This window comes from Squalius cephalus (assembly GCF_949319135.1).
Source record: "Squalius cephalus genome assembly, chromosome: 14".
NCBI classification, from domain to species: domain Eukaryota; kingdom Metazoa; phylum Chordata; class Actinopteri; order Cypriniformes; family Leuciscidae; genus Squalius; species Squalius cephalus.
In genome coordinates this window covers 30,265,474-30,291,051 of record NC_137135.1, presented here as the reverse complement: position 1 = coordinate 30,291,051, position 25,578 = coordinate 30,265,474, and the positions used below count along the sequence as shown (strand labels likewise).

The 25,578-nt window shown below is 38.0% G+C and overlaps 3 protein-coding genes across 3 annotated transcripts; 2 read left to right on the top strand and 1 right to left on the bottom strand.

Annotated features, from left to right (window-relative positions):
- Positions 1-1,840: 1,840 nt before the first annotated feature.
- On the top strand, positions 1,841-9,808 carry rest (RE1-silencing transcription factor). The gene is made up of 4 exons (XM_079893585.1): positions 1,841-2,018; positions 4,111-5,048; positions 5,155-5,238; positions 6,057-9,808. The coding sequence occupies exons 2-4, from the start codon at positions 4,121-4,123 to the stop codon at positions 8,048-8,050; spliced, it is 3,006 nt and encodes a 1,001-aa protein (XP_079749711.1). The 5' UTR covers positions 1,841-2,018; positions 4,111-4,120; the 3' UTR covers positions 8,051-9,808.
- Positions 9,809-9,830: 22 nt separating this feature from the next.
- Positions 9,831-14,796, bottom strand: noa1 (nitric oxide associated 1). Its single transcript, XM_079893586.1, has 7 exons — positions 13,464-14,796; positions 12,990-13,154; positions 12,255-12,466; positions 11,964-12,095; positions 11,758-11,874; positions 11,551-11,668; positions 9,831-10,225 (listed from the first exon to the last, which is right to left on the bottom strand). Exons 1-7 carry the CDS (start codon positions 14,701-14,703, stop codon positions 9,993-9,995), a joined length of 2,217 nt encoding a protein of 738 aa, XP_079749712.1. The 5' UTR covers positions 14,704-14,796; the 3' UTR covers positions 9,831-9,992.
- Positions 14,797-14,987: 191 nt separating this feature from the next.
- On the top strand, positions 14,988-25,550 carry polr2b (RNA polymerase II subunit B). Its single transcript, XM_079892410.1, has 25 exons — positions 14,988-15,105; positions 15,444-15,516; positions 15,683-15,833; positions 15,923-16,035; positions 16,939-17,158; positions 17,306-17,464; positions 17,600-17,764; positions 17,868-18,064; positions 18,398-18,517; positions 18,643-18,829; positions 18,945-19,088; positions 19,198-19,337; positions 19,482-19,593; positions 19,696-19,850; positions 19,937-20,135; positions 20,292-20,460; positions 21,037-21,133; positions 21,233-21,327; positions 21,641-21,891; positions 22,135-22,224; positions 22,935-23,042; positions 23,990-24,103; positions 24,438-24,598; positions 24,680-24,875; positions 25,227-25,550. Exons 1-25 carry the CDS (start codon positions 15,087-15,089, stop codon positions 25,314-25,316), a joined length of 3,525 nt encoding a protein of 1,174 aa, XP_079748536.1. The 5' UTR covers positions 14,988-15,086; the 3' UTR covers positions 25,317-25,550.
- Positions 25,551-25,578: the final 28 nt, after the last annotated feature.

Sequence of the window (25,578 nt, the reverse complement as noted above, 5' to 3'; positions counted from 1 at the left end):
TCTGGTTGTGGCATTTAAATGCCACAAAAACCACTTGTACATGAATTGATCACTTAAAAATCAAAACTCATTGTTTTGAGAAAGAAATCATTTATTTTTAGCCTCTTGCATTTGTTTCTAGTTTAAATATACCAATTTGATCAATTACGAATCAAAACTCAATGTTTTGAGAAACAAATACATTCTTCGCCCTTGCATTTCTGTTTATTTTGTACAAATTTACTGAATATGCACACAAGTCATCTTTATTTCTATAGAGCTTTATACAATTCAGATTGTTTCAAAGCGGCTTCACAAAATAGTAACAAATTCAAATTCTCCTGAAAAGCAGCTCTACAAGTCAATAGTGTCATTATTCAGCTCAAGTCAGTTCAGTGTTTATTCAGTTCAGTTCAGTAACTGTGAAGTTTATCAACTGTGCATGTGTGTATTTGTGCACTTCACTGCACACTGAATAAGCAAAAGACACAAAATAGTGTTTTACATTGTTCACATCTGTGTGTTTTTGACGTGTATGTGGCTAATTTTACCTAAAGCTCTTTGTTGTATTTTACTGTAGCATATACACTCTTTCATTATGGCAATAGACACTTAGCTGCAAAATCATTCCTGAATCCCAATTTTTGAGGTTTTTGTTGCATGCAAAGCTATGAATTGATATCTGGAAAGTCTGTATTTGTTAGGCTTTGTGAGTCATCTGAGGCCAAAGTTTGATTCCGACAAAAGTGATGAAAGGCGTTTTTGACTAAAATATTGGATTTTGAGGTGACAGTTTGAGGTTTGTTGCTGTGTAGTTCGGAGATTGTTGACTGAAATGAAAAAAACTGTAATGATGTTTCAGATGGTAAATCGGCTAACCGTGATTTTCATCTTTAAAAATACCTTTCAGATCCTCATGGTATCATGTTTTCCCCATGTGCTGCGAAGCAGAATGCTTTTCTGTTCACTGTGACTCCAACAACACACACGTCCTCACACATCCAGAGGGCCCTGGCATCAAGGTCTAACTTTAGACTTTATACCCTGTTCCAATTTAACTGGCCTTGGCTGGGACCTTATAAGCTCTTTATATCTTTGTGTAAAAAGACCTTAAATAAACAAAATACAAATGTAACATTAAATTCTAAAATCTTACCTATAACAATTTAATTTGGCACATTAAGCTAAATCTGTCAGGTTCCCTTCTCTTTGAACACACATCTGAGTCATCAATCCTTAAAAAGGCAAACTTCAGGGCAGGCCATGAAAAGAGTGTCCTTTCTGAATGAATGACAAACAAACCGTGATATCATCCTGTTGAGCATGTTTACTTTAGTTATATTTAGCTTGTTAAAAGCCATAATAGAACATAATTTAGTGCCTTGGTAGATCACTCGCTTATAGCACAACCAAGAATTCCACTCCAGGAATGATGCAGACACTCATTCATTAAAAATACATTTGTAGCTGTAAGATATTATTCAACTAATAGCATAATAATACATAAGTTAAGTTGTTCTAAAATACATTTCACGACTTTTAATATGGTTAAAATGTGTCCAAAGCACCAAAAGGGTTAAAAGTGTGGACAAAACCATGGAAAATAAACAGAACCCCCCACCTATCTTTACTAGTTGTTTGTCTAGCACTTGTATTAATCCTGTGAGTTCAGCTGCCTAATATCATCCTGTAAAAATACCAACACAAAAAGTAACATTGCCTTGTACATTGCTGACCTACTGCTATACAGTTCAGACCCATTCAAAATATCTTCGCCATATTTTCGTTTATTTGTTCAAAGCAGTCTGTCACTCTCTGCCCACACTACAAAAACAAACTTCGAGAGCTCGAGAACATGAGCGCGCACTGTGTGAGCGAGCGCGCTGACGTCACACATCCCCAGCGATCGCTGCGCGAGAGCGATGTGTTGGAATGCGTGAGTCTCGCGCACTTCCTCGACCGATCTGAGAGTTTGGAAATAACTTCTCCCGAAACTTGTTTCTGGAAGAACATCGCCGAACAACGAGTGAACGTCTCCGGTGAGTACGCGGGCTTGGTTCCGTGGGGTTTCGTGCTCATTAGGGTGTGGTTTTGTGTTGTTTTGTGTCGCGCACGAGCCCAACTAAGTTTGAGTAAGTGGAGTGAAAATGGAGGGTTGCATTGAAAGGGAGAGGCGCTGTCCAGGGCTGATTTCAGCACGGAGAGAGATCAGATCAGGACCACGGCTAACACACTCACGCTGACCAAATTAAAAGTGAAAAAATGCGTAAAAGTAATGAGAAATGAAACACAAAAACCTCACCATGATCTACGATCGACTATGTTGAATAAAAAGTGTAACTTTGTCAGGGTTGTGTGTGTGTACTGTTGTTGTTGCATGCATGCAGTTTCCGGAAAAGTATTTGTTTCTTCTTATTGAAGGTTCGTAATGCAACTTTTGCTGTCAGATTGACTAGATTTGTATTCTCCACTATTATTCCAGCTGAAAAATGACAATCCTTTCACTTTTACAGTAAATCACATCTTTTTTTTTTTTTGGTGTCTTTGTTTTGTTTATTCGAAAATCACCAATATTTCCGTGAAATGCGACTTCATTTGATTTTAGACTTCATGTAGTGAGTGATTTTTGATTGTTATGCCTGTAACATTTCGTGTAAAGTGGAGCTCGCTCTTCGTCTGATTCAGATGGGTCGTGCTTGGAGCTGTCCAACAAGGTCAAAGTTTTTCACTCCTTGTTTTGATTGAACACAGTCACTGTATCTTTTCACTTAAAGCTCGATTGCGCATATTAGCACTAAACGTTTAGTGCTTTGCTGATTAAATGAGTTGATCTCAGTTAACTTTCATGTAAAGCTGCTTCAGTTCACACATCGTCTGTATTTTTTCCTCCTCCGCTGGCTGAAGTTGGTGGTGCTGTTTTAAAATGGCCGAACACACATTTCTGAGCATGCAAAGCTCACAGGCCCTCATCACACATGCTTGACTCTGTTTGCCATGACCAATTTTTTTTTTTTTTTTTTTTAATAGAACAGATTTAATTAAACTTTAACTGGAAAGTTTTAGTGATTTTTTTTTTGTTTGTTTGTTTTGTTTTGTCAACACTCAAAAAAAAAATCAAAAAAAAAAAATCATATTTTGTATGTAGCATTGAGTGTTTTAAACCCCCCCCTCTCTCTCTCTCTCACACACACACACTCACACACAAACACACACACACACACACACACACACACACACACACACACACACACACACATATAGTGTCTCTTAATGTTATGTATCATGTAATTGTATGTAATCAGTTATAGCCTGTAGTATTTAGAAATGCTATACTATTACATGAGTAATAGTATAAAACATTGAATAGCCTGCGTACATGGTAATTCGTTTTAATAGTATTTTGTTTTAAGTTACTATATTAGGCTATAACATTTTAAACTAGATTTCTTTTTGAAATATGGTACATAAAATAGGCCTAACATATTTTGGGTTGAAATAAATGTCTGAATTGCACAGTTTTTAATACATTTTGTTTTTCCATAATGTGCACAAAAATTCAAGGTTTTTGATTGTCCTAGATTGTATCTTAAACAAGTAATGCCATAAGAATTGAATCATTACTTTTGAGGAACATTACCATACATGGTCGGGATTGTTGGAGCTGTTGTAACATAGACACTTGTCTGCTGTAATTCCCTAAAATAACCCAGAGTTAAAGCTGCTTATTAGTGGACTTCATACAAGAAAGAACAGTGTCATTTATTGGCTCTTATAGATTTGTGTTGATTTAGGCTTTGTTTGCTTCTTTTTAAATGTGTTAGCGTGCATGCAATTCAAACAATCTGCTTTTTCATTGATTAATCAACAGATAATGGCTCAACTAAGACTCTCATCTCAGAAAGGTCAAATCATTGACCCTTATTTAACTTCAATGAAATCGCAGTGTTTGTTTTGTCATAGTCAGATGACTTGCTCTCAAAAGATCACAGTTCTCAGATTCTTTTCAAACTTCTTCTTTCATTTCACATACACATAATTTGTTTATAAGATTTATGATAATACAAATATGCAATTTTTACAATTAAGTTACTGTTGTGTTATCTAAAATCAGTGTTTCTATTTACATTTCAGTTGGTTGAGCATGTCTGCTCAGATGGTGTATCCTGCTACTGCTGGTATCTTCATGCCTGGAGGCATCCCACTACCGGAGGTGGGCCATGACCTTCCTGAGATGCCTCGGAATGATGTGGCCGCCCCTCAGCTAGTGATGCTCGCTAACGTAGTGGTATCATCAGAGGCGTCTTCCTCAGACTACAATGCAGAAGAGAAACAAATGGTTGAACTCAAGACTGTTGGATGCAACAACTACTCTGACAGTGAGGAAGAGGGTGTTATCAGATACAGCCTTGACAATTCGGAGATGTCCGAGGACACGTACGCTGAGCAGGCCACTCGGGTTGAGGCAGATGTTACAGAAAGAGTGCTGGAGCAAGTTGAAATGGAGCGAGCAGAAGATCTCTCGAACCCGTCCGAAAAGGCCCCATCTGAGTCCTCGCCGGCAGAAAAACGTAAGCGTACCCCGGTCGTCATCTTCGAATCCAACAAAAAGAAGAAGAAGCCCTTCTTTTGTAAACCTTGCCAGTACCAGGCCGAGAACGAGGAGGACTTTATTCGCCATATCCGCATTCACAGCGCAAAGAAAATGAATGTGGTAAATGGTGCGGCTGACTCTGATGACGATCTGGCCAGTGAGTCAGGACAATCTCAGACACCGAACCCAGAGAATAGTGAAAGTTTGAGTAACTCCAAAGGTGTGATCCGCTGTGAGCGCTGTGGATACAACACCAACCGTTATGACCACTACATGGCTCACCTTAAACATCATACTAAGGAGGGTGAAGATCAGAGAGTTTTCAAGTGCACCATTTGTGCTTATACCACCATCAGTCAGTACCACTGGAAGAAACATCTGAGGAACCACTTTCCCAGCAAGCTTTTCACTTGCAACCAGTGTTCATATTTTTCTGACCGCAAAAATAACTACATACAGCACATCCGGACCCACACTGGTGCGTTTAAAATCGAAAGGTTTTGAGTTCACGTTTCAGTGTCCTTTTATATTATCAGAAATGTATGAAAAATCAAACACTTGATTTTACGTGATTTTTCTTTTAGGTGAGCGTCCGTTCCAGTGCATATACTGTGAGTACTCCAGCTCCCAAAAAACTCATCTGACCAGACACATGAGAACCCATTCAGGTGAGTCTTTTGTCTGTCTTTTGAAACATTCTTGTTCTAAAATTGATCTAGGGTGTATATAGTTATATTTTTGGATTTATAAGCTAGTTTGTTAAATTCCAGTCCACATTTTGATTTAATAACTCTGTTCCAAAACCTTCTGAGCTGCCTTGTTCCAATAAATTTCAATAGATTTAGCCAATAACAGCTAACAGTATATTTTAATTGAATAAAAATACACAGAATGCACAAATCTATCAATTACAAATATTAGAAAATAGCTAAATCATTTTAATTACACTGATTCATTATTTATAAAAATAAGTATTGTTGTTAAATACATTTTTTAATCATTTGACACAATTGGCAATTCCATCTTGGATTTGTTTTTTCATTGAACCTGTCACAGTGCATTCTGGGATGCATTCTGTGAAAAGTATTGTGTAGGATTTAAAACTGTGGTTTCCATGTTTGGGAAAAATCATGTGAATTAAATCTTAGTCATGGAAATTGTGTATAGATTTGTGAGGGAGTTCTCTGGGTTTTGGGACATAGCAAATGTGCTGTTAATCAGCTATGACTCAAGGCTTGTGTTTTGATCTTGTCAATGATGTTTCTCTCTTTTGTTGCTCTCCGTGGAGCCAGATGGCTTTGGATAAAATGGTACACGGTTTGTGGTATACAGATTGAATTAGAATGTGTTTCCATATTGTGATGTGTTTGCCCGTCTTTTATCTGTATTCCCCGCATGAGACTTGCGTCTGTGTTTCTCTCAAAATGTTGAAATAAAAGACTGATTGTTCTGTCTTGACCTTCTCCTTATGGTCTGTCCACAATAGGTGAGAGGCCTTTCAAATGTGACAACTGCAGCTACCTGGCAGCCAACCAGCACGAGGTGACACGCCATGCCAGACAGGTCCACAATGGACCCAAGCCCCTAAGCTGCCCTTACTGCCAATACAAGACAGCCGACCGCAGCAACTTTAAAAAGCATGTTGAGCTCCATGTCAACCCTCGCCAGTTTCTTTGTCCAGTCTGCAAGTATGCTGCGTCCAAGAAGTGCAACTTACAGTATCACATCAAGTCCAGACACCCAGGTTGCACTGATATCTCGATGGACGTGTCAAAGGTAAGACTGCGTGTCAAAAGGACTGACGGCGAGGATGTTTCTCCAAATGAGCTTGCGACAGAACAGGCAGGAGCAAGGCGAAGTGAGGAAAAGCAGTTGGGAGAATTGGATGACGTTGAATCAGGCCCCATCAACCTCTCCATTAAGAAATCTAGTAAACCCACCTCTGCTGTGGAGACTGAGCTGACTGGCAAGACCTCGAAGAAAAATCTTGATATCATTGTGAAAGAAAAATCTGGAAAGCCAAGCCAGCAACCCAACGAGAAAACTGCAGAGAAAAAGGCCATGGCGAAAAATGAGGGGAAAGACAAAACCGGTAAGAAGGTTAAAGGAAAGACTTTGGTGAAAGTTATGGACCTTGCCTCGACACAAACAGAGGGCTGCAATAGCAAACAAGTTAATAAAAAGGAGTTGAAGAAGGTAGAGAAATCAGTCAAATCTGTGGAGAAAGTAATGAAAGGTCGTCCTAAGAAAGAGAAGCCATTAAAGGAGACCGCCAATGAAGTTATTGCAAAACCTCAACCCATTGTTGAAGAGCAAAGGTTGGATTTGGACAAAGAAAGAGTGGAAAAAGACCTTGTAGATAAACAGCAGCACCACAAAGACAAGGAAGAAAGAGAGCGGCTACAAAAGGAAAACAGATTTCTGAATGATAAAGTGAAGGAGACTGAAGAGAAAGAAAGTGCAAAGGATTGCAGGAAATCTCCAACCAAGAAGCCATGCAAGAGGCAGACAAAATTGTCAAAGGTCAACAGTGATACCCAGAGTAAAGAGGCAATGAAAGAAGGCAGGACTAAACTAGTCAAAAGAAAAGCAGAGAACATGGATGTACTAGCGACTGATTCTTCAGAACCAACCTGCCCTTCAAAGCGGGTCAAGCGCACGAAGAAATATACAGCCAAGCCATCAACAAGTTCTGGTGCTCCAGAGAGAAATCGCACCATACCTGAGGTTCTACAGGCCATGAAGAGCAAAACCAAGAATGCTGAAGCAAGTACAAACAAACCTGAGAGTTGTGTCATTGAAACCGAGAGGACCAATGAAGTCCCAGAGAAGCTAAGCCCTCCAGAAGCTGAAAAAGGGCTCACCACAGAAACACTGAAGGTGCTTACCCAACCAGACGAGCAGATACCTACTGATGTGACCAATCAAGGTGATAGAAATCACAAGGAGACAACTGCTGTTTCAGAGGAACCCACAGTCTCGTTCCAACCCCAAGATCCTCCCTCAGAACAACCTAAAGAAACCGAGAACAAGATCTCACATGAACCAAAAGAAATTCCAGAAGTAGACAGTGGAAGTGAGATGCCGTCACCTACTGACAGCGAGAGCTCTCCAGGTTTCAGCCAACAGCAGCCTGTTTTCAGCTCATCTCTTGAACTTCCTGGTCCGCCTGGTCACAAATCCACGGATGCAGAGGATGACGAGGGTATCCACAGTAATGATGGGGGAAGTGACATCAGCGATAGTGCCTCTGAAGGAAGCTACGACTCCGGTCTTAACGGACTGGCTGCTGCCACCGAGAGTGGAGAGAAACTTCCAGAGACTCCAACAGAAGAGCTCCCATCTTCAACCAAACTGCTCAGTCACACGTGTATCTTCTGTGACCGTACGTTTTCTCTAGAGATGGACTACCGTCGCCACTTGAACCGCCATTTAGTAAATGTGTACTACTTGGAGGGGGCAGCTCAGGGTGACAAGTGAGGAGTATCTTTGTTTGTGTCCAAGGCAGTTTATGAGGTTCTCAGAGACTTCCGAACTGAATAAAGCTTGTTCAGGTTGTAAAAAAAAATGAGGTTCCTGTCTGTTCTTGTTGGCTTTACGGCTCATGATAGACGCCCACATCAATGCTTTCTAGTTTTTAGCTTGCCATGACATGATGCAACATGAAATGTCAAACTAATAGATTTCTTACCATAGTATTCCTTCAATTCGAGATTACAATCCATTGTAAACTTGTGGTAGGATCCTATTGTCTAATGTATTCCAAACTAACTGAATCTTCGCTTAGTCATGTGCGCCATGACGAAATGGTCATCGTTTTTTCCCGCGTTTTTTTTTTTTGTCACACTACTCTGACAACAAAAAAGGAGGGCTGCTCTGAAAGCAAGTAAACTTTGTCCCTCCATCCCTGCAGAGAGCTCAGATTAGTCAGACCCAGGTGGTCCAGCACTGAATAGCCCTGAAGATAATGGGGTTTTCAGCGTCTTTGTGCTGTTCCACTCCACTGAAGCGCCTCCATCTCTGGGCAGCAAGAGACGGAGTGTGTTTAAAGCTGGCTAATGTCATTGTATTCAACTGTTTCTTTGTTCCCTTTTACAGTTTAGAGAGCACTTGACAACTAACCATAATCTTACCTTTGAGGCTCTGTTTCACATAAGCTGAACATTTCATTTAAACACAAAAAAACATTTCTGTACACTTCCTAGAGGTCTTTCTTTGATTAGGCTGCTCTGCCTTTTGAGGAAAGTAGTGTGTAGTTTGTAATGTTTGAATAGTAGTAGGTTACTTTCTTTCATTGTATATTTGCTTTCAAAGATTTTTACACTTGTGTTTGTAGATTTTTTTTTTCTTGCGTCTTTTTTCTGTCAAATTTTCTGGTAATGCTTCAATTTCATCCTCAGTCCAAAGATTTTGTTGCTTTTGTCTGTATATAAACTGTACATATTTCTGTTCTTTACTTGCTCTTCAGTGCCTCAGACAATCAATTTGAGCATTTTAATTCATTTCTCAGATATGTAGATCTTATTTACCATCAGAAGAATGAATGTCTTGTCTTTTTTTCTGTAAAACATTCCCTTCCATATCAAATTTTTTATCTGCATCAAAAATGTTTATCCAAAGGTTATCTAATCATATGACTTTCAACTGATATCGACTGACTTTCTTTTGTTTTTTTATTAGTGTGAATGTTGTTGTCACAAACCTTTAAATGTGCCATGTCATTGTCTAAAAAGGAGAAAAAACGGTTAGAGAAAAGTTATAGAAATAAATTGCCTTTAGTGCATTGTGCAATATTGAATTTTTGGGTATATAACCAAAGCAAGATGTAGTTGGTAGAGTTTTATGGGCAAAATCCCAGGCCTCAGACGGAGGTGTGTTGCTCCTTGAAAACCATCCACAGGGCCCCTGAAAAACTCTTGGACGGTTGGATACTTTATCACTGTAAAAAATGTTTTTTATTATTATTTGTTAAGCACTGCATTTTTTGATTTTCTTTTTTAGAATAGCATATTGCCAATTCACAACTTGGATTGTTGTCATTTACACATCTTTGTAATCAAGTATTTGACTGTCTTTTTCATTTCGTAGCAATAGCAGTCAAATTATATCAGTTGAAATATTATATAAAGTTGTCCCCTTGATTTGGCTTTTTATGAATGATCTGCAAAAACAGTTTGCTATGTGACCTGTATGCTTAGCAGAAGATGTTTCAATAAAATAAAAACTATTGCCACAGTTTTATGTTTTTGTTATTTATTTTAAAGACATTTTTAATGGCAGAATATATAAATACATTTCATTGTCAGGTAAATTCATAAACATTTAGTATAAAAATATGTAGCATACAAGCAATACATTGTTGAATCAGAACAACATTTTGAAAAGTAATTTGCACTTCAGCAGCACTAAAATATGTTGTTCTTCATTTTTTCCTTCTCACGTTGAGTCTCTCGGCTGCTTTCACAGACAGACCAATGTCCACTAGCGCCTGTGGCTTTCTAGTCTTGTAAGCGGGAGACTTGTTGATTCGCTGTCCTTTCCGATTCACAATGTGGGGTAGCAAAGGCGGGGTGCGCAAACAAAGTCCTGCTGCTTCAGGGGCGTGAGTCCTCAAAAACAGCTGATCTCCTTCAGCTGCTGTCACAGCAACCCAGCCTAAGAAACAAGAATTATGACAAATTAAAGTTTCTTCAAATATATTTAAAATTTATTTTTTTAAATTAAATCACACCTGTGGTGAAAATCAACTTTTTAATGTTGTTTATATGTCTATGTGGTGTTTTAAATATGAATTTGCACATGGTTTGTCTTAAAGCACAAGTTAACACCATTGCTGAGTATTTTCTCCTTAAAACTGCAGTGAACCAAAGACAGTCTCAAAAACGCGGTTTGAAGTCGCCCCTGTTCTCTATGAGGATCAGGAGGCCCGAGCTGCTGTGAGTGAGTGGAGGCGGGGCTAATTTGCATATTTAAGGAGCCGCATAGACTAAATGAAAAAGGGTGTAGAGTTACATTCAAGTTATTTTAAGGTATGACGGAATTATTTTCACAGGACAAAACAATGAAATAAGCGTTTTGATGATCAAAGATAAGTTTTAAATGATTGACTACAGAGGGACTTTAAGACTTGACCATGTGGTTTGGTTAAAAGACTTACTATAAACCCTTACAAAAGTACTGTAGTGGTATCAGTATCACAAATATACCATATGAGTACCATTAAAAAACCCTGGTAATTCAAAGAAGGTCTTGGTTTAACCAAGCACATTTGTGACCCTGGATCACAAAACCAGTCTTAAGTCGCACAGGTATATTTGTGGCAATAGCCAACAAAACATTGTATGGGTCAAAATTATTGATTTTTCTTTTATGCCAAAAATCATTAGGATATTAAGTAAAGATCATGTTCCATGAAGATATTTTGTAAATTTCCCACCTTAAATATATAAAAAAAATATTTTTGTGAGAGGATGCAGCACAATCGCCAATAGAAATGGACAACTTTAAAGGCGATTTTCTCAATATTTAGATTTTTCTGCACCCTCAGATTCCAGATTTTTAAATAGTTGTATCTCGGCCATATATTGTCCTATCCTAACAAACCATACATCAAGGGAAAGATTATGTATTCAGCTTTCAGATGATGTATACATCTCAATTTTAAAAAGAAATACCCATAAGACTGGTTTTGTGGTCCAGGGTCACATTTAAAAAAATATAATACTGTGAAATTTTAGTGGAATTTTTGAAACTTTATTGTGGAAAAATACATATTGCAAAAGTAAAAAGATATTGTAAAAAAGTTATAATCAAATTCCAGATTTGTGTCTCATCTAAACAAGCAATTCAATATAGACATCCAGCATAACCTGGAAAGGCAGCAGGCACCAAGATCGAAATAATTTTAAAGAATCACAAGATTTATGCAACACAACAACATTGCTTAGCCTGCTTTTCTGCTTGAAAATTCAGAAAATCACCTGCTGATGAGATCTTGATGTCAGTGATTGCGGTGTTGCTGCCCTGCCCCTTGAGTTCAAAGTCTTGAGCAATAAGTGGTGGAAAAGTTTTCATGCGCTCCTCACCACCAGATGGGACCTTATCACAAAAACAATGGAGTATCATGTAGAATTAATTTTACTGATAACAAAGCACACACACACATATAATATACAGTATACACATACTGCAAGAAGGGTATTCCCAGCATGTTTCTGGTAGACTGCATCAGCCTTGTCCAAATTGGTGATGTGAATCGGGATGTGAGATGAGGCAACAACTGTCAACCAGCAAGAGCTTTTCCCCTAGAGAGAGTCACAGAACATTGAAACTATCTTAGTGCGCGGCAGATGCAGCAAAACATTCAGTATTCCTAAGTCAAACAGACTCTTACCTCCAAATAATCAATGCGTGCCAAAGCCCCCAAAAACAAAACCATACCAGGGTTCATTAGATACGTTCTCGGTGTAATGGCATGTGTAGGAACCACCAGCTTCACTTCCTGCTCATTCAACAGGCTGAGCACCTGGAAAGTTGCATTTTGATTAAAACCCTTTGTGACACATGATTCATAATGATAGATGATAATGATAGATGTTTTAAAATAAGGGAACATAGAAATTATTGCAGTTATGAACATAATTATATCACATTATGTGAGTACAGTTTGAATGGAGAGACTCACGTCATGTTCTTTCATGATGCCTGGGGTGTCATAGAACCAGTGTGCATCTTTGATTTCGTTGTAGTTGAGCTCTGCGTCTGTGGAGGAGTCCGAGGACGGATTCTGTTTAACACCTTCCTCCGCGTCTTCTCCAAAGCTCAGACTGTCAGGATCAAACTCCACAAGGTCTTTCTTGAGTGACTGATTTGTTCGGAATGTCCGCCCAATATGACCTAAAAAAAAACAATGGATAAAATTAAGTTTCCTCTAACTTAAAAACTATAATATTATATAATAATAAAAGATAATAACATTCACACACACACACACAAATATATATATATATATATGTGTGTGTGTGTGTATGTTATTATATTTTATTATTGAATGGAGAGTAATGATACATTTAAACAAATAAAAGTAAACAATAAAATAAAATAAATCATTTTAAATGCTACAAGTGTATTTAGGCATCACAACTTTACAAAGTACAGTATGAAAAGTTTATATTAATTTTGTGATTTTATTTAACACGTATTTATTATTTTATGAATTAAGAGTTTTTAAAGATGAACTTTTACTGAGCATTAGATGGCAAAGGTTTTATAAATGTAAAAATAGTGTAAATTACCACGCACAGTTAAATTTCCAATATCAGCCGATAGAGATGAATTAAAAGTCTATAATATCAGCCAATAATTGATATGGAACAGATATATTGTGGATCCCTAAAAAAAACTAAACTTGCAAACTCACCAACCAAGTATCCCTGCTTGCTGAATTGTTTGATTCTCTTCAGCTCTTGAGGATTCATGTCCTCCTCAGTCAAAAGAGACGCCTGTTTAAGTCTCTCCGCCCGCCTGAACATCCGGTAGGGGGTCGGGTTGATGATGGGAAACTTCAGCAGATTTAATGTTGTTCCTAGATTTACAGAGGACAGATAGATATGTTTTAACAATTTAAATAACTTGGACAGCAATCTCATACATTAAACAGCTTTATAATTCAGAAATGCACCACGCATTACTAAACGAGGTCCTAAAAGGGTCAAGCACATTCATTAAAAAGGTATTTGTTCTCTTTTTTTGTGCCTTGAAACATCCTGTTCTTATATACTTGTGAAACAGAATTGCAAACATTGCATTAGTCAACATATTACATATCTTATGTAATCATAAATATGGTATCTGTCTGTAAAAGCAACCAATTAACTCAAATGCAATATCTCACCAGGCCATGGAGATATAGTAGCTTTATGGATCACATCTGAGGCTCTGGATTTGCAATAATCTGATTCCAGTAAAGTATTAAACAGCGTGGATTTGCCAGCATTGGCTGTGCCGACCAAATACACATCTCCGTTGTACTTCCAGGTTGACTGCAGTCTTGATATAAGGTTTTCTATACCATAACCTGTTTTGGCACTGATTAGGTGGATGTCCTTGCTATCACTGATAGAAATGCCCATGCTGGCACAGTATGCCGCCAGCTGACGTCTGATACGTTGCAGGTAATTCTCAGCATCTCCAGGCAGCAAGTCTATTTTATTTCCTAAAATAACAATGTGCTTATTCTTCCCAACAAGCTCTGGAAGGTCAGGGATGATGGAGTCGGGGAGATCCAGAAGATCCACTATCAGCAGCACCAAAGCCTTCTCTGATTTAATTCTCTTGACAATCGCCCGGTACTCCTCTTTGGACATGGTGACGTTCAAAGCCTTCTGGTGGTGATTGATTAAAAAGCATCTCTGACATATTGCCTTCTTCAGTTTGTCCTCTTCAACTAACACTTTGAATTTCTCACTTGGCAGGTAGCCTGGGATTTCAGGGTCAGTGCAGTGCATGAGGGCCCCGCAGCCAGAGCAACAGGAATCGCTGACTGCCACCTCCACATCAGGAGTGCCATAGATCTTTTGCTGCTTTTTAACCTTCTTTGATTTGGTGCGTCGGTCCAGTGGGAATCCTTCATCGTGGAACTCAATCAATGAGTTTTCCTCCACTTCAGACTTTGCAGAGCCCTTTAAATGCTTCAGTTGCATTTCCAGTCCTTTAATGTGCATGTCTTTGCCAGGCTTTTCATGCACTGGCTTTGTTTCTACATTACTCGTGAGCTCATTTAAAAGAAGATGATCTGGCAGTTTATCCTCTTCATTGTCCACTGGTTCATCAAAGTCCGGGAACACAAATTGTTCTTGTTTCTCTGGCTCAACTAATGTGTATAATTCCTGCGGTTGATTTGATGCTGGTACTCTAGCTCCTTTTTGACTGCTGTAACACCTCAGACCTGAAACCCCACATCTGGATGATCTGCACCTCTGGTTTGTGCCCAAATGGGTTACACAGTCTTTTGATAAGCTGGAAACAAATGACCGTGGAAAGCGCCACATCCATTCATGTTCCGGTCTTGAAACATGTTTTAAACACGCACGAGTGTAGAATTGGAATGTCGACGCTCTCAATAACTTGTACATTATTGTATGTTAAAATAACAATCACATCGCTTCAATTACTACAACCTTGAAAACAACGAACCCATGTGTGAGAATTCCGAGAGCCGCGCGTACAATATACGTCACCGGAAAAAAAATTTGGACAAAGAATATTATGTACAATATTTTATTTTTATGTAACATATTTAACATTCAAACTATGGTTTACTTAATCACAGACGTGTAAATGCTTGTGTATAAATAAAATAGAAACACTTGTCCGGAAGTGACGTATAATTCTGTAGCCGTTTGTGTTCATCATACTCATAGCAGTGCAGCCGCAGACATAAAGCGCCGTTCAGTGGGGTGCGCGGATAACCTCCTTTTAGTCTAAACAGAAATAAAGTTCTTCACCAGTAAATATCATGTATGATCAAGACGAAGGTATGTTTTGGCGATATAAGTGCAATACGTGTTTATTTATAGTTTTATTGCAGTGAAATGTGTGGTTAGATACGATAGTTTCAAGCGTTAACACAACGTTATTGGCTAACAGGCTAAGGTTAGCTTTGTCGCAAATGGGCATGCTAAGAAAAACAAACTTAATATTATAATAATTCTACCTTTGTATCTAGAACAAGTATTTAATGAGTGTCTTCCATTTTAGTTTTATAGAGTGAAGTTAATGCATTTGTTAGTAAGCATAATTTGTCAGCAACAATGTTGTTTTGCACTCCGTGTATTAACTCTGTGTAAGTAAATAACTTCTGTAATTATTGTAGATATCCAATATGATGAAGATGATGATGAAATCACCCCTGATCTGTGGCAGGAGGCCTGTTGGATTGTTATCAGGTAAAGAAAAAAACCTGTTGAATAGCTGTCATTATTGCTTTTGTGCTATAACTTTAATTTAACCTTAATTCTATCTATCTGTCTATGCAGTATTAAAGGTAATAAGAGAAATCTTAAACTTTATTGACATTGCTTTGCTAGTTTCTTGTCACATTTCTCTTTCCAGCTCATATTTTGATGAGAAAGGTTTGGTGCGACAGCAGCTGGATTCATTCGATGAGTTCATCCAGATGTCTGTGCAGAGGATTGTGGAGGATGCTCCACCCATTGACCTGCAGGCTGAGGCCCAGCACACATCTGGAGAGGTGGAGGAACCGGTGAGTGATTTGATGTCTGATATCATATATGTGTTTATGATGCTATCTAAAATGAATTGACTGATTTTTATTTGATTTATTTTCTGCAGCCTCGGTACTTGCTGAAGTTTGAGCAAATCTACCTGTCTAAACCCACTCACTGGGAAAGAGATGGTGCTCCCTCACCTATGATGCCAAACGAAGCCAGACTCCGAAATCTCACGTGAGTGATGTCCTTAAGTGTTTGAGAGCAGTTTAACCCTGTAAAGCCTAACGTATGAAAAAATACGATAACTTTTATTTATTTATTTTTTAATGTTTTTTGTTGAGTATCATATTTGATAGATCAGGCTTTTATGGCTCATAAAGTATGATATAGGAGATTATGTAGATCATACTTGTAGAGAAAAAAAACCCAATTTTTTTTTTCTCCATAGAATCCAAATCAAGCAAAAACATGCAATTTGTTGCTGATATTTATATATAAATTCTGATAGTTTATCAAATCAATCAATGAGATCTTTGATCTCATCTACTTTCATAAAGTGCATATAGATATCAGTGGTTACTCTATATGTCCTAATAATATGTCTTAGTAAGGTTTGTAATTTTTTTTTGTGGGAGGAAAACATACAATATAATGCAATACAATGATGACTAGATCTACAAATAAATGCTCCTCAAAAGCCTGATGTATCATTTGTTTCGCTCTAAAAAAAATCATGTAAAGTAAGTTACTTCAGTCCAGTGAGTTTCATCTTGAAATATTACTAACAATATAATAGTTAACTATGCAAATCAGGTAAAAGATTTCACATTAAAAACATGTACCACAACCTGAAGGGGGATGTTTTTAGAATTATACTAAAAGCCTATTTACTTGCTGATACAGAATGAACTGTCAGTCAACATAAATCATGTAATAGATTTTGTACAACATCAAAGTTTTGATCCTGTTGATAATTTTGAGATCTTATAAATTTGTGCATTAAATATGCTATAGTAGCCTTTAGAGCTGAACTACAGCATTCTCAAGTTGCATGTTTTAGTGTGAACTTTAAAAGTCCGACTCCCACAGGTTTCACAAGAGCAGGCAGTGTATCTGAATGCACGCTGTGACTTGCAGGTATTCCGCCCCTCTGTATGTGGACATCACAAAGACTATCATAAAGGATGGAGAAGAGCAACAGCAGACGCAGCATCAGAAAACGTTTATAGGCAAAATTCCCATCATGCTCCGTTCCACGTACTGTCTGTTGAGCGGCTTGACAGATCGTGATCTCTGTGAGTTGAACGAATGCCCACTGGACCCTGGAGGCTACTTCATCATCAATGGTTCAGAGAAGGTTGGTTTTGTTTCAAAAACACAGAATCACACACATAATCGCAAAATTATTTCACAAACAAAATAATTATTTCTTGTGCAAATAATTGGTCAGTTGCAGTATAACACAAATTGTGTTTTAAATCAATGTGTTCTGTCATTTGTCCAGGTCCTGATTGCTCAAGAGAAGATGGCCACTAACACAGTGTATGTGTTTGCCAAGAAAGACTCCAAGTATGCTTACACTGGAGAGTGCAGGTCATGTCTGGAGAACTCCTCCAGACCCACCAGCACCATCTGGGTCAGCATGATGGCCCGTGGAGGACAGGTCAGTATCTCCTGACTGTAAAAGCAAGTATTTCACTTGCAGATTGAGCCAAGTTGTGTGGTTTTTGGATTCATTGACTATTTTTGCTCTGAATATTGTGCATCTATTTTCTTATATGTTTTTTCTTCTGTCCAGGGAGTTAAGAAAAGTGCCATCGGCCAGAGGATTGTTTCCACTCTGCCGTACATCCGGCAGGAAGTTCCCATCATCATTGTGTTCCGTGCTTTGGGATTTGTGTCTGATAGAGACATCCTTGAACACATCATCTATGACTTTGATGATCCTGAGATGATGGAGATGGTATGTCACCTTAAATGTCCAAATGAAGCACTCTTTTGATAAGGGAGTTTTCCCTTACGATTTAATTTGTAAAAATGGCATACTCTGCTTTTTTTCCCTCCAGGTGAAGCCATCTTTGGACGAGGCCTTTGTGATTCAGGAACAGAATGTGGCTCTGAACTTCATTGGCTCCAGAGGGGCTAAACCTGGTGTCACCAAAGAGAGAAGAATCAAATATGCTAAAGAGGTTTTGCAGAAGGAGGTGTTGCCACATGTTGGTGTATCAGATTTCTGCGAGACCAAGAAAGCTTATTTTCTAGGGTAAAATAGCTTTATGAGTTTGTCCTGTTGTCTTACACTTCTACATTTGTGGTCCGTAAGATTTTGAAAAACATATAGTATAGAAAAAAATACAGCAAAAAACTAAACAAAACACAATTTAATGTGTTTTATTTTTACTGTATTTCTGATCAGAATCTTAATATTTTGCAGTATGTTATCACAAATTAAACTGTCTTTAGTAAAAAGTATGTGTGTGTGTGTGTGTGTGTGTGTGTGTGTATATATGTATACACTCTGTATACACAAATATCTACTTAATTTTTTGTATTCTGTGTAATGCATGTACAAACTGATTGCTTTCTCTTTATTTAGTTACATGGTTCACAGACTACTGTTGGCTGCTCTGGGCAGACGAGAGCTGGATGACAGAGATCACTATGGCAACAAGAGGCTTGATCTTGCTGGACCTTTGCTTGCGTTCCTTTTCAGAGGGTTAGAAGCAAAAAAAACTTTCATTAAGCAATGCATTCAGGGTTCATTAATAAAATAATGCTTGTGCATGTTTCAAGATGACATCCCATCCAACATTGAAATCTATACATCTGTGTTTTTCCCAGAATGTTCAAGAACCTGCTGAAGGAGATCAGGATCTATGCACAGAAGTTTATTGACAGGGGGAAGGACTTTAATCTTGAGCTGGCCATTAAGACCCGCATCATTTCTGACGGCCTCAAGTACTCCCTGGCCACAGGCAACTGGGGGGATGTGAAGAAAGCCCATCAGGCCAGAGCTGGAGTATCTCAGGTGATGTTTACTTGTTTTTCCTTCTTTTGCTCTACTATGTACAAATGCATACATTTATTAAACTTTTTTGCTAACAGTTTACACACTATCCTCATTGACTTTATTTTGTTTATAGGTGTTGAACAGGTTGACTTTCGCCTCCACTCTTTCCCACCTGCGCCGCGTAAACTCGCCTATAGGACGAGACGGCAAGCTGGCCAAACCCAGGCAGCTTCATAACACACTGTGGGGTATGGTGTGCCCTGCGGAGACCCCAGAGGTAGGACCCTTGAACACTAGTATGCATGTGAATGTCAGCTCAAGTTTTCAGTGAGGTGGAGTATAATTGCTGAAGGTAATTAAGATGGAGTGTAATTGTTTTGTTGCAGGGCCATGCTGTAGGTTTGGTAAAGAATCTAGCTCTCATGGCCTACATCTCTGTGGGATCTCAGCCGTCTCCCATCCTGGAGTTCTTGGAGGAGTGGAGCATGGAGAACCTGGAGGAAATCTCCCCTGCTGCTATTGCAGAGTGAGTGTCATCCTGTTCTATAGGGGGCAGCACCACACCATTGAAATCGACACGCTTTACAAGTGAAACATTTTGTGATTGCGCAATTTTTTGTTGTAAATCTTTATTGAATTTATACAATTTAATTTGTGTTTGTTCCTTTAGTGCAACTAAGATTTTTGTGAACGGTTGCTGGGTGGGTATTCACAAAGACCCTGAGCAGCTGATGAACACTCTACGGAAGCTGAGGAGACAGATGGACATCATCGTGTCTGAGGTGTGACATCTCTTTTCCCTGTTTTTGTTTTTGCACCACTCCAGTTTAACATTTATTTTGTGTACAGCACCTAATTGTGATCTTGTTTTCGTCATGGTCCAGGTGTCAATGATCAGAGACATTCGTGAGAGGGAGATCAGGATCTATACAGACGCTGGCAGGATCTGCCGTCCGTTGCTTATTGTGGAAAAACAGAAACTTCTGCTGAAGAGACGACACATTGACCAGCTCAAAGAGAGAGAGTACAACAATTACAGGTACATACATATGTGAAGAATATAATTTCAGACTGGTTTCAGATTCTTCTTGTTCCTCTATAACAGAGTATCTGTCTCCTGTGTAGTTGGCAGGACCTGGTAGCCAGTGGTGTGGTTGAATATATTGACACACTAGAGGAGGAAACTGTAATGTTGGCCATGACCCCCGATGACCTTCAGGAGAAGGGCGTGGCTTATTGCTCCACCTACACGCATTGTGAGATCCACCCGTCCATGATTTTGGGTGTCTGTGCATCCATTATTCCTTTCCCTGATCACAACCAGGTACCGCCCCATATAATACCTATTTATAACTTGGAGTATTGTGGATATATTAACATTTTAGAGAATTTTAACATCTGCAACCCTGCAAATTCTCTAGTATAACTATGAAGAACTTGCATAATAAAGTGTCTAAATGATGCACTCTCCTGTTTACAGTCTCCCAGAAACACGTACCAGTCTGCTATGGGTAAACAAGCCATGGGAGTTTACATCACCAACTTCCATGTGCGAATGGATACCCTGGCACATGTGCTCTACTACCCCCAGAAACCCTTAGTCACGACTCGTTCTATGGAGTATCTACGTTTCAGAGAGCTGCCGGCAGGTAATCTATTTCTTACATTAAACAGTAGTGCTGCATCCGTATCTCCACTACCATTCAAAGGTTTGGAGTTAGAAGGGTAGATATATGTATAATTATTTGATTTTTTTTCAATAAATAAATTAATACTTTCATTCAGTAAGGACATGTTAAATTGATCAAAAGTGACAGTTAAGACATTTATAATGTTACAAAAGATTCCCATTTCAAACAAATGCTCTTCTTTCATCAAGCAACATTGAAAAAAATGATCACTCTTTCCACAAAAATATGAAGCAGCACAACTATTTTCAACATTGATTAAAATAAATGTTTCTTGACCACCAAATCGGCATATTAGAATGATTGCTGAAGGGTCATGTGACACTGAAGACTGGAGAAATGGCTGTTGCCATCACAGAAATGATTACATTTTATTAAAAAAGAAAAGTTTTCACAATATTACTCTTTTTACTGTATGTATAAGAGACTTAAAAAAACTATGTCACCAACCTCAAACTTTTGAACAGTAGTTTATCAATGATTCAGACATCATTTAACCTCAAAAACTGTAATATGTATGCACATTTTTCTTAAAAGGTATCAATTCCATTGTGGCTATTGCATCATATACTGGATACAACCAGGAAGATTCTGTCATCATGAACCGTTCGGCTGTGGATCGTGGATTCTTCAGGTATCTGATACTAGAATTTAGCTGTCAAAATCAATGTGAAACTATGCTTAATTTCTTTTCACAAAGTTCAAGTTTTGATTAAACTGTCTGTTATCTCAGGTCTGTGTTCTACCGCTCGTACAAGGAACAGGAATCTAAGAAAGGCTTTGACCAGGAAGAGATCTTTGAGAAACCCACCCGAGAGACCTGTCAAGGTGCAATTCTAGTGATTTTACTCTTCTCTTCATCCTAGGAAGTGACAATGCTGCTTATTTGTAGCATTACAATTTTTTTTTCTGTCCTCTACTGCATGAAGCAACAAAATATATTTGTCTACATTTGTGGTCCAATGAGTTTTCAGTTTGAATATCTTGTGCAATACTGTTGATATTTGCTGAAAATCTTCAGATTAAAATGGAGATGTGATTTATTGCTTGATGTTTTATTACATCATGCTTCGCTAGAACATGGTGTTACAGAACCTTTCTGCAAGCTATATGTTATTAACATTTCTTTTTTTCTCTAAAGGCATGCGACATGCCATCTATGACAAGTTGGATGACGATGGTTTGATTGCTCCCGGTGTGCGTGTGTCTGGTGAGGACGTCATCATTGGCAAAACCGTGACTCTTCCAGAGAATGATGATGAGCTGGATAGCACCAACCGTCGCTACACTAAGAGAGACTGCAGCACGTTCCTGCGCACCAGCGAAACCGGAATCGTTGATCAAGTCATGGTCACGCTAAACCAGGAGGGCTACAAGTTTTGCAAAATCAGAGTATGTACTGATTTGAATCTGAATGAATTTATATATATATTATTATTATTTTTTTTTTTTTTTTTTTTTTTTTTTTTTTTTTACCAATCTTGAAGGAATATTTCACTCAAACATGAACATTATTTACCCTCAGTTGTTCCAAACCCAAATGCTGTTGTTTTTTTCTTTCAAAGATCAGCATAAAATGTGTTTATTAATAAACACTTTTAGTGTAAAAGCATAAATGTAAATTGTCTTGTGTAGGTCCGTTCAGTTCGTATACCACAAATCGGAGACAAGTTTGCCAGTCGTCACGGTCAGAAGGGTACCTGTGGTATCCAGTACAGACAAGAGGTAAGTGTACACTACCGTTGGGGTCGGTATGATTTAAAAAAATATATTTTGAAAGTCTTTTATGCTCACCTAGGCTGCATTTATTTGATGCAAAATACAACAAAAACTGTAATACTGTAACATATATTCCAGTTTAAATGAACTGTTTTCTATTTCAAAGTGTAATTCATTCTTGTGATGCAAAGCTGAATTTTCAGCATCATTACTCCATTCTTAAGTGTCACATAATCCTTCAGAAATCATTCTAATGTACTGATTTGATGCACAATAAACATTTCTTATTAATGCTTAAACAGATGTTCTGCTTATATTGTAATATTTTTGTGGAAGCTGTGGTACTTTGAATTGAATGTTCATACAAGCAACATTTTTTGAAATACAAATCTTGTCATTTTTAATCAATTTAAGGCATCCTTGCTGAAAAAAGTATTAAAGTTTTTTTTAAAAAAAGTCTTACTGACTCAACTTGTGTAATGGGAGATGCAATGTTGTAGTGCTCATTTTTATTGTAAACGAGACTGAATGTGTATGCTTTTGCTAGCTTTGTTTAGACTAGCCTGCAGTTGAAGGTTTGTACACAGGATGTGGCTCTTAAACAGCTTGTGATAGCATAGACTCTTACAGCTGAAGGCATTGTAAACAGTCTCTATGAAACCCAAACGCAGATGCAGTGTGTGTCTGACCCAAGCTGTGAATTTTCCTCTCTTTAGGACATGCCATTCACATGTGAAGGAATCACCCCAGATATCATCATCAACCCTCACGCCATCCCTTCCAGAATGACAGTCGGCCATTTGATCGAGTGTCTGCAAGGGAAGGTACTTTGGTTTTCTGCTCCTAATACTGCATATCGTGCTTCTTTCCAACTCGTTGTCTACATTACTGACAGATGTTTATTCTGGGAACATGTGTTCAGAAAAGTGCCCTACAAAGAATCTTTTTTTAAATTATTACACATTCCACAGTTAATCCTATATATATATACACACACACAAAACAAAGATGTTTTTATGCCTATCAATGCACATGCACTTCTTGGTAAGCCTTTACAATAAATTCCCATTACTTAATGTTAGTTAATGCATTAATTAACATTAAATAACAATGAGCAATACGTTTGTTACAGTATTTATTAATCTTTGTTAATGATAATAAAAATACAACTTGTCATTTATTATTTCTTGTTATCTCAGGTCCATTAAATATCAACAGAGATAACTTTGATTTTAAAAGTCTATTAGTAAATGTTGAAATTAACATTAACCAAGAAGTATAATTTCTTTCCATTGTTCATGTTATTTAATGTAGTTAATGATTTTTTAAATTTATTATTTTAACAAAACAAAGATGTTATAAATGCCTTTTAATCTTTAACTACAACCAGTTCTAACTCAAACGTCTAGTACAAAACTCAATAACAGTTCTTAGTTCTTTTAAAGGTTGACATAACATCTTTTTTTAATTAGTTACATTTTTAGACTGATTTGAACCAATAACTCATGAGTTTGAGACTTGATTTGAGAGTCTTTGTGAGTGATAACTCATAAGAGCCAATTGTTTAGAAATCAAACTATATACTAGTCGTCATACTTTTGCATACTTTTTGCATGCAATTAAACCATCAATTGAATCAATTGAAAGAGGTGTTAACAAAACCATAATTCGGTTCCATTACACTGAATAAGAACCAATTCTTGATTTACAACTCTAGTCATTTGTGTGTTAAATATGCAGTTCAGAACCCTTTATTTCCTTTTCAATTCAGGTGTCTGCTAACAAAGGAGAGATTGGTGATGCCACGCCATTCAACGATGCTGTGAATGTACAAAAGGTCTCCAACCTGCTCTCAGAATATGGTTACCATCTGAGAGGCAATGAGGTGAAGAGCTCCTACCTGCAAATGTGGCAGTCCACCCAAAAATGAAAATTCTGTCATCATTTACTCACCCTCATGTAGTTCCAAACCTGTTTGACTTTCTCCTGTGGAACATAAAAGAAGATATTTTGAAGAATCTTGGCAACCAAACAGTTTCGGTTCCCATTGACTTCAAAATATCATCTTCTATGTCCCACTGAATAAAGTAAGTCATACAGGTTTGCAATGACGTGAGGGTGTGTAAATGACAGAATTTTTATTTTTAGGTGGACTATTCCTTTAAAAATGCATTAGATGTGTTGAAACGTGGTTCTAATGGTAGTATCTATTATTGCAGGTTTTGTATAATGGCTTCACTGGCCGTAAGCTCACCTCACAGATCTTCATTGGACCCACATACTACCAGCGTCTTAAGCACATGGTGGACGATAAAATCCACTCCAGGGCCCGTGGTCCGGTCCAGATCCTCAACAGACAGCCCATGGAGGGTAGATCACGGTGAGATGACAGCACGATTATGCTAGCAATTTTTTTATGTGTAAATCACCTGTCAGATCTTAACTGTTTTCTTTCCTTCAGTGATGGTGGGCTGCGTTTTGGAGAGATGGAACGTGATTGTCAGATCGCTCACGGTGCCGCTCAGTTCCTAAAAGAGAGGCTTTTTGAGGCCTCTGACCCGTACCAGGTCCACGTCTGCAACCTGTGCGGCCTCATGGCCATCGCAAACACCCGCACACACACCTATGAGTGCAGGGGCTGCCGCAACAAGACACAGGTGAGTAACCGCTATTATCCGATCTTACTGGGTCAAGTGGTCAAAAGTTGGTATAAAATTTTATTTCACGCTATCAATTTTAAAAATATTTTATTGTGAATGATTTATCTATGCATAACTCTATAATCATTTTCACTCTGTTAATCACTATACAGAAGAAAATATCTGTCTCTACTTAACTACTATTTTATTGAGACTTTAAAGGCTCAAGGATGGTTTTTGGTTCAATTCCCACAAGTAGCAAGCCATGAGCTTTTACTTTAAATGGTCTAATGAGCATATTATAGAACTCATATTCAAGATGTTAAAATGAGCTCTTTCATGACCCCTTCCTCTGCTCTGTTCTTTCAGATCTCTCTGGTGAGGATGCCGTATGCCTGTAAGCTCTTATTCCAGGAGCTGATGTCTATGAGCATTGCCCCACGGATGATGACCAGCTAAACGACCTCACTGATGAATAATGGAAAACAGGAACCAGGAGCAAATCACAGTGAAAATTATTTTTGAATGGATCCCAACAGCACTTCCTGCGGTAGCTGCTGGGCTTGTGAACTTTTTATGTTTTTGTTGTTTTTCATATGTTGTTATAGTTCTGAAACAGGTGTTTTGGCTGTTCAACCTAGAATAAAATAAAGCTTCTTTTTTTAAATAAAATGAATGATGTGCTCATCAAGATTTAATTGCTTAGTTTTTTGCACAGACA